Source organism: Brettanomyces bruxellensis, chromosome 1 (genome assembly GCF_011074885.1).
Source record: "Brettanomyces bruxellensis chromosome 1, complete sequence".
NCBI lineage: Eukaryota > Fungi > Ascomycota > Pichiomycetes > Pichiales > Pichiaceae > Brettanomyces > Brettanomyces bruxellensis.
This window is the reverse complement of record NC_054682.1, coordinates 190,719-203,367: the sequence shown is the minus strand read 5'-3', so window position 1 is coordinate 203,367 and position 12,649 is coordinate 190,719. Positions and strand designations below refer to the sequence as shown.

The following is a 12,649-nucleotide window of genomic DNA, read 5'->3' as shown; positions in this document are numbered from 1 at the left end:
AATCAGCAGGGAAAAATAAAATATATTCTACTCCAAATAGGTACATATTGTTGAAAACAATGCAAAAAATATTAGGAAAAGAAAACGAAAACATGACCCGGGACATAATCCGGCAATTGGACTTTATTCTAATAATTCCAAAAAATTTCAAATATGCGTGGGACTGGCATAGAACAAATGGGACAAAATTGTTGTTATCCGAGATTTATTGAAAGCTTCCTTTATATACTAATTACGTAAATAAGCAGCTAATACTAATCCTATGTAGTAGAAATAATATCAGTAGGTTGGTCCCTTAATAACTTGCTTAACTTCGTTAACATTCGTTATTCCTCATGACCGTTTACATCATGCATATTTCATCTGCACAGAAGTGGCAAAGCCCTTAATTATAAACAAAAAACTTTTCTCTGATGGTTTCCTGAGTTCCTTAATTTTCATTGTTTGATTACTTAATCAACCAATGAGAAATACCTTTTTCTCAACCATCTTTTCGTTTAACTAACCTTTCTCGCTTTCCTCTTCAATCCGTATTAAAGACCAATCACCATACAAATCAGAATCACATCCGTTCACCAAATTCACATTCCAGATTACGTAACTCAACCAAATATTAGCGCATACTAACAACAAAAATTAACATTCAAATATTATCGTTCTAGGCCTTTTCTCCTGAACCTAATAACAATTCGGCAAGTTCCGGGACAATGTCGCGCATATACTTTTTCCCATACGCATAGAAAATGTAGTGAGATTCATATGTTAACAGGGTCCACAATTTGGCTACCGATTAAGTTTCGTAATGCAGAAGTTAGACGTTATTTTCCTATTCACGGTGAAAAGATACATAGTTAGAGAGCATGTACCAATAAGTTTAGTAATCCATCAAATTTGTTCTAATTGAACAACAAAATATAAAAATTTATAACAAGATCGGCAGTTTTTTAACCCGTGTGAGTGAGTGAGAATAGAAAGAAACAATGTCTCAGCATTTAAATCGATACTTAAGTCCATACAATACTTTTGCATTGCTCGAATTATTTAGGGTTAGGCGTTGAAATTAGTCGCTTTGTTTATCATCTTTTTTTTTTGTAGTATGGTCACCAATGCAGACTTTTGTAAATATGCTTATGAATCAAATCGTGCTATTTACTCCCCCCGACTAACTTGACAATTTTTTATTATTCGGGAAAGAAATGGATTTGCGTACAGTACTATTAAAACAATAAAAACGCTACAGCTAGTCATCGTGATACATCACGTTCATTTTAAAAACATTCGGCATCTTATAATAATAAAAAACCCGGGAAGAATAAAAGAAAGTGTTCCACTATCCGGAGTTGACAGGATATTTTCTGCTTAGGGTAATGCGTATTACTTAATGGGTCATTGCATATTTTGATATAGCTTTCAACACATGCGCGTTATGGTATTGTTACTTTCAAACGAATATCAAGGAATTCAAGACTTACCATATTTAAGAACCTCAATCTGGAGAGTAGTTGGAATAAATCACTAATGTATACTTTTACCGTTCATATAGTAGTACTCAATAATTATTGGAGACAGACTGGAATATGATGTTTAAACTTTCATGTCTTGCGTGCATTGCTTCATTGCTTGCTCAGTTTCAGCTAGCTTCTGCGAAGTCGATTTATGGCAACCTTACATCAGATGATGTTGCCTATGTGTATTCTGGTCAGTTCAAGATTATGCTTCAACCACTTGAATCTATTGTTCATAGTTATGAGTACTTGATAGGAAATCTCACTGACACGATTGATGAGTATGATTCTGTCCCGACAGATTTCAACACAACTTTGGAAAATATCGTTGCGAACTCCACTGCTTACTTAAATAATCTTCCATCAGTGTTTGAAAATTTGAAGGAAAATCTTATTGAGGATAAGGATTACCTTCTTCAGGAAACATCTGATGAGTCTATGGTTGCAAACGCTTCTTTGGGACGTTGGCTATTTTACAACCATTGGTGTTTTACTATATTTTATAGTAAAGCTAGTGCTAATTTAACAAATACTGATTCTGCTGTTGATGAACTTTTATCATATGATGGTTCATACAGTAATTCAAACTCTAGTGGCGCCACAACTGAAGCACAAATATCTACAATAGAAGGTGAGAGTACGACTACGTCCGAAATTTCTAGTACTGAAGATACAACTTCCGAGCAGACGAGTTCTAGTTCCACCACAAATTCTGGCAAAACGGCTACAGCAACTTCGAGCTATACAGTTGGCTTTAAGAGATTGCTTCAGAGAAGAGATGTCGATGATGATGACTTTGGTGATTGGGCTATGTCATCTTTAGAAACTGTAGCATCTCCAATCATCACTCTTATTGAGAATTACGAAGAGCTTGTGAAAGACATTATTAAGGTGTTGAACAAGAAAGGAACACTTACGGATGATGATTTGACTGCTTTGAGTAATGTTATTACTTATACAGAAGACATCATAAATAACGTGGTTCCAGCAGCCGCAACGTATTTGGGTGATGCATTGATATATGACAATAATATAACTGTGAATTACCAGACAATGATTTTAGCAAACTTCACTACTCTTAAAGCTAATTCAGTTTCTCAGTTGGCTACCTACCTAACCTACTATACAGATGATGGCAGCTTTAGCACTGCATATACCACTCTTCTTGCTGAAATTACTACGACAACTTCTAGTTCATCCACAACATCTAGTTCATCCACAGCATCAAGTTCATCCGCATCCTCCACTTCTACTTCATCTACTACTTCAACAATTACAACAACAATAGTTTCTGGAAGTTCGACGGTAACAACATCATCTAGAATAACATCAAGCTCTTCTTCTTCCTCGAACTCGGCAGTAACTGGAGCTTCATCAAATGGTCAATTAACTTCATCAAGCTCTACTTTACATTCATGGGTTGTTTCAAATACTTCTTCAACATCCACTTCAAACGGCTTGAGTACAACGATTACTGGAAGTACTTTGGCATATTCTTCATCTGGAATTAATACCCAAAAAGTTACACAGACATCTTCTACAGGAAATACAAATGTTGCTTCTTCATCTTTTTCAGTTAAGACCACGGGATATATTGCTTCTACAATTACCGGTAGTGAGGGAGAATCTGGACAGAACGGAATTGCTACCACAGTTATTACAGTTACTACATGTAGTGATCATGTCTGCTCAAAAGTTCCTGTTACGACAGGATTATCGTCCTACACATCAAATGTTAATGGTGTTCTTACTGTCTACACTACGTTCTGTCCATTAACTGGCACACATACAAGCACTAATGCAAGTGGTGGCTCTGGTTCAGGTTCATCTAGTACTGTTTCTGCATCAGAGATCGAGCAACTAAATTCACCAAGTGGAGTGAGTGGAGAGTCTCAGACATTTTCAAATGGAGCAGTTAGTCGTACTTCAAGTGCGGAGGCTTCTGAAAAGACCTTACAAACATCATCCCAAGCAACTGTCGCTGCCGTTAATCCATCTCTCGGTGTTTCGACTTATGAAGAAAAAGCAGCTAGGCTTCAGCATGGAACGGGCTTGCTTTTATTTATATTCGCCGCTGCACTTCTATAAGTTGAGGAATCATATTGATTTTTAAAAGGTTATCGTTGCGCTTTCGGGCGATAACCTGGGATTTTGATTTTATTTTCTATTTTCTCCGTCTAAATTTTGATATTTTGGGATTGTTTCAAATAAATGAACATCAGGCTTATGTAATGTTATAAATAAAAATTTCTTTCACTTCGATCTCAAATTATCGACATTTTAAGAGTGCAGAAAAATAGGGGAGATCATAGATGCAAATAAAAATGGTAGACTGAAACTTACAATTATTTTACGCAAGTAAATCTTTGCGACGCGTCGATTCTTTGAAAAACATTTTCCCCCAGTCGACATGAAATTTTTGGAGAAAGTGCATGACGAAAGACGAAAGACGATCGACCGGTCGAATCCGGTGATTTCGGTTACTTTCCAGATATATACACCTCTTTTCATCGCCCTTATCCACATTTTGAGGCCGCTCGAAAAAGAGGATTTCCTATTAGGATAAATATTTGCTCATTATATAATATATTTCAGTAGGTAAATATTCTTTTCTGTATTTAAATTAAATTTTTTTTATTCATTTTAATCTGGAAGCATGAAAGTTATTGCCGATTATTAGTATTTATTGCATGTTCAGTTTCAGGGCCAAGTAATTTAGAAGTAAGGAAATTTAAAAGCTGTAGTCTGATAAAATTGGGCTGAGGTGGTCACAGTTATTTGTCTGTAACCCAAAGGCCCACTTTTTTATTTATTTTTTTTATTTTTGAACTGAACAGGCCTAATAAGTAAAAGGAGGTCCTTAAAATGATTTATATTATCCTCGATATAGTACTACACATTGTTCTTTATCCACAGTAGTAATTGTTATTCACAATGCACTTTAAAGGAAACGAGCAAATTATTATTCCCTCCGAACCTTAAGTTGTAAAATATTTTCTCGTAAGATTATAAAAAAGCAGAACCTTTAAAGTATAAATAGTCTAATTTTGCATCCAGATGTGTCAATTATTCCTGTGGGATCTATTCATTAATGTTGCTTTCGTTATTTACTGCTCTTTAAAGTTAAAAAGTTTTGCTATAACTTGAAAAAAAAAAAATCTGCAATCAAAATGGCCAACTCAATTGTTACTTCGGACTATCTCACCACTATGTCTATGGATGGAATGTGGATGACCATGTATATGCCAACCACATATACAGTTACAGCTGCTGAGAATACTGAAACTGAAAAGAGTTCAGCCTCATCCACCTACCAGAGTACGAAGGAAGAATCTGTGACTAGTGAGGTTGCAAGCACAAGCTCTACCTCCCAAGCTGATGAAGCTTCTTCAACCTCAGTTACTACTTCAGCATCTGCCTCTTCTTCCTCTATTGCATCAACATCTTCTTCTGGAGCCATTTCTGTTTATTCTGGTGTTGGTAATAAGATTACTGTCGGTGCCGGCACTTGCTTGTTCGGACTTGCAGCAGTTCTTTTATGAAGAATTACCTCGGTCCCTATGATCCAAGCATGTTTAATTGAAGTCTCTCCTTGCTTTACAGCAGAATACAAGTGTGTACACGTTTTTAAATATAATTTAAAATAAATATGGCAAAGTATGTACCTATATGAACGATATTGGGCCACTTTAATGATTCTTTGTGGATGATGGTAGTTTAAGTTCTTATTTTGAATTAAACTTTTTCTTAATCATTTAATAATCACATTGCAAGTTATTTATTTATCTATGCACATTTACATATATCTGAGCTAAATCTTACATCTAATACAATACCCAATCTGTTGAAAAAAATTTGGCTGAAAGCTAAGCCTAGGCAAACAGCCATGAAGTAAATCAATACAAAACTCATAGACGCTAACATAAGAGCGTAACTGAACATCGCGATTAGTAATTCTAGTATCAATGGAATAGCATATCTTGCAACTTTGTGTATATTCAAGGAGATTTTTTCTTTTATTCCCAGCTCTGAATTATGTCCTGAACTATTACGCCTGCCGCCTGGACATATAAGTTTAATGCTAGGGTCATTTTCTCCTTCACACGAAATAAACTTCCCTTTTCCGTATACATAGTTGTGAAACTTCTTCTGCTCCATGTATAAGTTCATAAATTCAAGTCCTCTAAAGACAAATCCAGCAAAGAATACTGCACAAAAAATACCAAAGCCGGCAGCAGAAGACGATGCTTTTAAATTTTTGAATAGTACTGGATAGTCTTTATAATTAGAGGTTAGATATTCGTTCATATTCATATTGGTTGTTCTGCCACAATTTCTAAAAGTTTGGGACCAATTTAAATAAACACTTCAAGGGAATTAATTTTGAGACGTATAAATATCCTTTTGAATTTATCAATGACCAAAAGGGTTGTATGGTATCTTAGTCTTCAATATCAAACTCAAAAAAACTTGCAAAAAGGAGTTCTTCTCCTCAGTATATATAAATAACAAAAAGTAACTTAATAAGTATAGCAACAAATATATAATTATTACTTTCGATAAAACATTTATTTCATAATATAATCTATAGAACTATTATACTCAAGCATTCAAAGGTATACATGGAAGAAGTTAACAATGCTTTCAGTCAATATATATATTTTTTATTTGCTCCAAAGAAGGACTTAATCTGCTCGTTCATCAAATATTCGAAATTCAGGCTTATTATTCTGTTTCGCGCTTATTTTCTCAACACTAGACCTATCTTCGATTTTAGGAGTGTGTTTTGTTTATTTGGTACATAACATTAACAGTTTAATGGCAATCATTGATGTACATATAAAATGCTTCCAAAAATATAAATAGAGTCGAATTTTTTCCCGTTTTAAATAAACCATCATCATATATTTTCAGTCAATTACGCAGCTATCGGTATAATGTATCAACACATTATCGTTTTTCTATGCTTCTTTCAATAAGTTAATATTTTCACCAGTTCTCACTGGAATTTTTTTGAATTTACACACATAAAAACAATTTGATTACATATTGGCCAAAGAATCCTTAAATCAAAATTTGGTATTTATTATTCACAATTACATGAAGTGACAAGCACAAATTTATGACGATATAATATAAACATGAAAATTTAAATGAAGTATAATATCTAGCAAATCCATCATTACATACTTTTTTGTTTCCTTTTGGCTATTTTGTGTACAATTTTTATATTCTTGCTTTAGATCCTAATTTTTATGTGATTATTTTCTTGTTTTACTTGCATGAAGTCGACAAATTTATTCTTGGATAATAAGCAACGATAATAAGCCTAATGTGATGCTAGAATAAAAGAATACTAGCACATATTGTTAAAATGCTTTGTCATGACTGTTTGTTAATTCAGGCAACATGACTCTTGTTGACTGCTATTTAGAACTCAAGACTATGGTTTACGTCTGTTTACTAATTATCATTCTTACAAAACTTAAAATTGTGTAGAAATGCGTACAAAAAGGATTGTTCAATTGAATTTATGTTTGAACCTTTCCGGGGTCACCGAAAATGAAAATGGAAATTGATAGATCGTTAATCTTTTTGTAATCACGTGATATATTCATATTGCATTAGTATAAGGAAATAATTTTGTTAAGAGAAGTTTTTTTTTTCAAAGAACCCCACTTCCCCAACACCCCTAACTTCAGTGACTCATGGTGATTTGATCTATCGTATTGCAATGGTATTCAAGCTTCGGGTCATTCTATCTCACTCTTAAATATCTCTCATAATTTGGGATTCTTTAGCTATTCTTGGTTTATTATTGTTTGATAATGTGTGTTTGAGCAAGATTGAAATTTCTGAAACAAAAGATTGGAGAAATAGTGAGTAAATTTTAGCACAAAAAGGTATAAAAGAGCTATCCTGATATATTGAGTACTTACTCTAAATAAGCAATGGCATTTGGATCGATTATCGGAAGCATTGTGGGCAAGGTTGGCGAGTTTATGTGGGGAAAGCGACCGGAAAATCCGAAAGAGCGTCGATTATTACTCAAGATAGACTGGTTTGTTCTTTCCTTTGTGTGTCTAAATTATTGGATTAATTATCTTGACCGTTCAAACTATGCAAATGCTTATGTTTCTGGGATGAAGGAGGATTTAAACATGCAGGGCTTTGAATTTAACACTGTTAACACATGCTTTACAGTCGGATATACAATTGGAATGATTCCTAATAACATAGCACTACTTAAATTTGCTCCTAGGTACTGGCTGACATTCTGCTCGTTTTCCTGGGGCCTTCTAACATTGGGTCTGTATAAGGTTACGAACTATCGTCAACTTTGTATCATTCGTTTTTTTCAAGCACTATTTGAATCGTCTACGTTCAGTGGCACACATTTTATTTTGGGAAGTTGGTATAAAGAATGCGAATTAACAAAACGGTCAGCCGTTTTCACGAGTTCAGGATTAATAGGTTCCATGTTCTCTGGATTTATGCAATCGGCAATACATAATAGCCTCGATGGGGCGAATGGACTTGCTGGATGGAGATGGTTATTCATTATTGATTTCATCATTACCATTCCGATTTCGTTATACGGTTTTATTTGTTTCCCAGATGTCCCTGTTCGATGTAACACACTATTCTTCACCCCAGAGGAACGGCATCTTGCGATTAGTAGGCTTCCACTAAAAGCAGCCACAAAGTTAGACGTGGGCGTTTTCAAAAGGGTTTTTGGAAGATGGCACTGGTGGCTTTTTACACTTCTCTGGGCGATCTCTGGAGAGAATGAAGCTTTTGTCACGAACTCGCTATTTGCACTTTGGCTACAGGCTGAAGGGTACAGTATTTCCCAGAGAAACAACTATCCGATCGGTGTGTATGCTATTGGAATCATCTCCACCTTTTTCTCATCGCTCTATGTCGATGCAACAGGAGCAAAATATCATTGGCATGTTGCTATATGGATTACGACAGTAATGTTTGTTTCAACTATGCTATTGTTGTTCAAACCATTGACAAAAAGTTATGTTTTTGCGGCACATTATCTCTCTGGTGTGTGCTCTCCGGGCAGTCTACCTTTTTTGCATGGGTGAATGTGTTCTGTTATAATGATATGGAAGAAAGGTCTATCATTTTAGCTTCTATGAATATGTTCTCAAGTGCAGTTAATGCATGGTGGCCTCTTCTTTTCTATAAAGCAAGTAGTGCCCCGAAATTTAGGCCAGGTTGTTATGCAATGCTTTCCACTATATTTTCTAGTCTTGTGGTTGCCGCAGTAATTAGATATTTACAACTGAAAGAGGAGAAGAAGAAGAACGTTATTCTCGTCAGAGGAAATTTGGAAATGCAAAAAATTGCAAATTGATATAGATAGATACGTACGCATACAATCGGGAAAGTTGGTAAGCTTTTTGTGGGTACTGAGAGGATTTCGGCTTTGATTATTAATGCCTATAGTAGAATCTAGATGGATAGTACCATTTCTTTGGCGCATAATAAATGATTACTATAAGGTTCATTATCTAATAGAATATGTATGGAACATCTTATTTTGAAGCACAAATATTAGTATTATTTGTCAAATTGATAAGTTTGCAGAAGCAATGACTTTCTTTTTATGGATGAAATGTTTGCAGCCTTTTTTTATTCAATTTGCTGCAGTATCCGTGAAAATTTCAAACAGATGTTCTGAAGGAAAAATTAATATTTTTGACGTTCACACAAAGTTTGTTTAAGCAATGTTATTAAAGCTGTACACCGAACAATTTTTTGAATGATGATCCCGCCTGCTCAGGATTTGTACAAGTGCCCTCTATCCTCAGTTTAGAACTTCCAAATGTAGCCAAATCTATTTAACTTTAAATTTTTTCTTACTATTCTTTATCGTTTCTGACACTATAGATAAGCAATCATCGAAATATTTGTCAGATTACGATTAACTAAAATTATTACAACAGCCGATAAGCTGTTGACGTATCTAATAGTTGCGAAAAAGAGCCTACAATAATAGTACTTTGTTTCACCAATTGTAAAATAAGGTTAATTACATTATTACAAAAAGAAGAAATGTAAGTTATATAAGTAGGAGCTATTCCAGTATGATGAAAACGGAATGCTCAAATTCAAGTGATTAATAGAATGACCAGACCACCAGGATTAAGAAAAGTGGCTGCTGTATTTGTTCCAAATTGATATCATTTGATCGGTGTTAGATTGTACTGACAATATGAGTGACATAAGGCCGGAGAAAACAACAGCCGAAATCCAAGAGGAGGTTGAGGATACATGGGTTCCAGGAACAGTTCATCTTGTTGATTTAGATCAATCCTTGGATGTTAAACACAATGGAGATAGTGATTTAGTTTTGATTCCTCAACCTTCTGATGACCCAAATGATCCACTACGTTGGAGTCAAAAGAAGAAAAACTTGCAGTTCAGTATTCTTTGGATCTGGTCTTTCTTAACTGCAGTGGCTACTAATTGGTCGGGTCCGGCATGGGATAACTGGGTTGTTGATTTCAACACAAATTATAGCGTGCTAAACGATACAAGTGCTGTTGGTTGGTGTTTCTTGGGTGTGGGATGTCTTTTTTTGCAACCCACCGCCATGAAATTTGGACGAAGAGGTGTTTATATCTTTGCGACAATTTGTCAAATGTGTGGAAACATTATTGGAGGTGTTGCACATTCAATCAGCATGCTATATGGCTGCAACATTTTAACGTGCTTTGCTGGTGCTCCATGCGACTCTTTAGTTCAGATCTCGACAACTGATGTGTTTTTCCAGCATGAAAGAGCTCATAGGATTTCCTTACTTACGTTCGCATTGTATTCCGGATCATACCTTGGACCTATGGTGGCCGGATATATCGTGGAATCTCAAGGATGGAGATGGTGTATGTGGTATTTAGCAATCTTCTTTGGAGTTATTCTTGCTTTCCAGATTTTTTTCATGGAGGATACAATTTTTGTCAGAGATGACCAGAAAAGGGATGAAGAAAATATATTAACACAAATAATTAGCCGTGACTCACGTATCGTCCCTGAACCTACATATAACAATCATGGTGGGGAATATTCAAAGCGGAATTATACAGAATCCATCACAGAAGCTGAATCGAATGAAAAAAAATGCACTGTGGAAAAGAGGACGTATCTTGAGAAGTTAAAGGTTATTGAAACCAAGTATAACGACAAAAGACCTTGGTATGTGATTTTCCTACGTCCTTTTATGGCAATAGGACTTCCCGCATTCGTGTGGGGAGGATTTGTGTATGGAGTTCAGGTTATGTGGCTCTCTTTGATGGCAACTACTCAGTCGGAATTCTTTTCAGTCGCTCCTTATAATTTAGGACCGGCCGCCGTTGGTGACACAAATATATCTTGTTTCATCGGTACAATCTTTGGCACCTTTTGGGGTGGAAACTGGTCTGACAAATTTGTGGCTTGGATGGCAAGGAGAAATAAAGGTATACTGGAACCTGAGTTTAGGCTATGGTTTATGATACTTCCAGCCGTGATAAATTCGGCTGGATTGTTGATGTATGGACTTGGTTTAAATTCTCAGATTCACTGGATTCTCCCAGGAGGATTTGGAATGGCATTCATGGGATTTGGAATGGGCTCTGCGGGAGCTTTAACTATTACATACGCTTTAGATTGTTATCCACAAATGCAGAGTGAAGGACTTGTCCTTATGCTCTTCTTTAGAAATATGATAGGAATGGGATTCACGTTTGCTATACAGCCTTGGTTGGACAAAGATGGTTTGGTGACGACTACATGGCTTATGTTCATGCTATCTGTTGTCTTCAATTTCAGTTGCTTCATATTCATTTTCTGGGGAAAGAAGTTTCGCAGGGCCACAAAGAAATGGTACTTGAAGTATTCCGATTCCAGAACGCTATTTTAGTTGTCTATTCATGCTTTCTTGTGAATGACTAGATATTTCCCTATTTTTCCCCTTGTATTCAAAGAGGTTTCGGATGCATTCTATAGGGATTATTTATCGAACGTTCACTTTATTCTTGTGTTTTAATTTTTTATTTTATCATAGCTGTATTTCCTGATGTTCTGTCCAGTAGTCAGAATGAAAAAAAAAAAAAAAAAAAAAAATGCTTGATTATAGTACATTTTAGTATGCTCTTTGGATTGTGCGAGCAAAATAGAAGCGCCCGAAAATAGAAATCACCCACACCCAACAACAAGTTCTATACAAAAGCCAATGCTCCAAGGAGCGTCCCAAAGCGGAAAAATGGTGTCTTATTTTTCAACTTCGAGGAGCAATTTGAAATGTTTTTAAGTTGTTATACAGATAAATATTTAAGAAACGCTTTTGAGTGAATATCTATAAACATACAACAGAATGATTACCAAAGTTTTCAAAGCAATGATATCGTCCTCATACTTTGAAGGTGTGCTAGAATATAGATAACAAAAACTAAATTAAGGCAGCTCAAATGTTTCTCTGTGATATTTGTTGGCAGACGATATGAAAGTGTTTAGGGAACTCGGAAGTATCGTTTAAAGCTATTTTTGGGATGAGTATGCATCTCAACCCGGAAGGCAGGTCGATCGGGATTTGAATAGAAATGTATTCTGAGTTGTTACATCCTGTCTGCCGAGATGCATAATGTTATATCCCTTTGCGGCAAATAGATGGAACTGTACGGCCAATCCGTAACTAAAAAGCACATGCCAATTTCTGGTAGAATTTCAGTATTTATTGGGAAACCAATCCTGGGCCGGCAATGTAATGCGTAGAATGTATCCAAAAACTTTACTTGAAAAGGAAACCTGGAAGATTTTTTTATTCACCCGTACACTGTGTGCAACAAACCGAAAAAAAAAAATTCACCGAAAAAAAAAAATTAAATTCAAGCAGCGCTTTGTTAGTGCCTAACAATAGTATACGGAAGACCCAACGCGCTCGGAAATGAAGCGGGTATAGTGGAATATATACAAAGCGCCCCGGAAAGAAAAATCAAGCCGAAAGCTTAATTTGTCAGAAGGGCAAAAAAAGCATAAATATTAAAAAAATGCTACGATGATAGAAACGGATTCTTGGCAGAAGCCTGTCTTAGCACAGGTCAAAAAAAAATTTAAGTCGAATATAATCAGCAGCATTCGTTTTTCTAAGT

The 12,649-nt window shown here is 35.5% G+C and overlaps 4 protein-coding genes across 4 annotated transcripts; all 4 read left to right on the top strand.

Annotated features, from left to right (window-relative positions):
* Window positions 1-1,580: 1,580 nt before the first annotated feature.
* BRETT_001541 (uncharacterized protein) lies at window positions 1,581-3,593 on the top strand (the record flags this gene model as incomplete). Its single annotated transcript, XM_041280089.1, has 1 exon — window positions 1,581-3,593. The coding sequence occupies one exon, from the start codon at window positions 1,581-1,583 to the stop codon at window positions 3,591-3,593; it is 2,013 nt and encodes a 670-aa protein (XP_041134591.1).
* Window positions 3,594-4,675: 1,082 nt separating this feature from the next.
* BRETT_001540 (uncharacterized protein) lies at window positions 4,676-5,047 on the top strand (the record flags this gene model as incomplete). Its single annotated transcript, XM_041280088.1, has 1 exon — window positions 4,676-5,047. One exon carries the CDS (start codon window positions 4,676-4,678, stop codon window positions 5,045-5,047), a length of 372 nt encoding a protein of 123 aa, XP_041134590.1.
* Window positions 5,048-7,456: 2,409 nt separating this feature from the next.
* BRETT_001539 (uncharacterized protein) lies at window positions 7,457-8,602 on the top strand (the record flags this gene model as incomplete). Its single annotated transcript, XM_041280087.1, has 1 exon — window positions 7,457-8,602. The coding sequence occupies one exon, from the start codon at window positions 7,457-7,459 to the stop codon at window positions 8,600-8,602; it is 1,146 nt and encodes a 381-aa protein (XP_041134589.1).
* A 1,133-nt stretch (window positions 8,603-9,735) lies between these two features.
* Window positions 9,736-11,421, top strand: BRETT_001538 (uncharacterized protein; the record flags this gene model as incomplete). Its single annotated transcript, XM_041280086.1, has 1 exon — window positions 9,736-11,421. One exon carries the CDS (start codon window positions 9,736-9,738, stop codon window positions 11,419-11,421), a length of 1,686 nt encoding a protein of 561 aa, XP_041134588.1.
* Window positions 11,422-12,649: the final 1,228 nt, after the last annotated feature.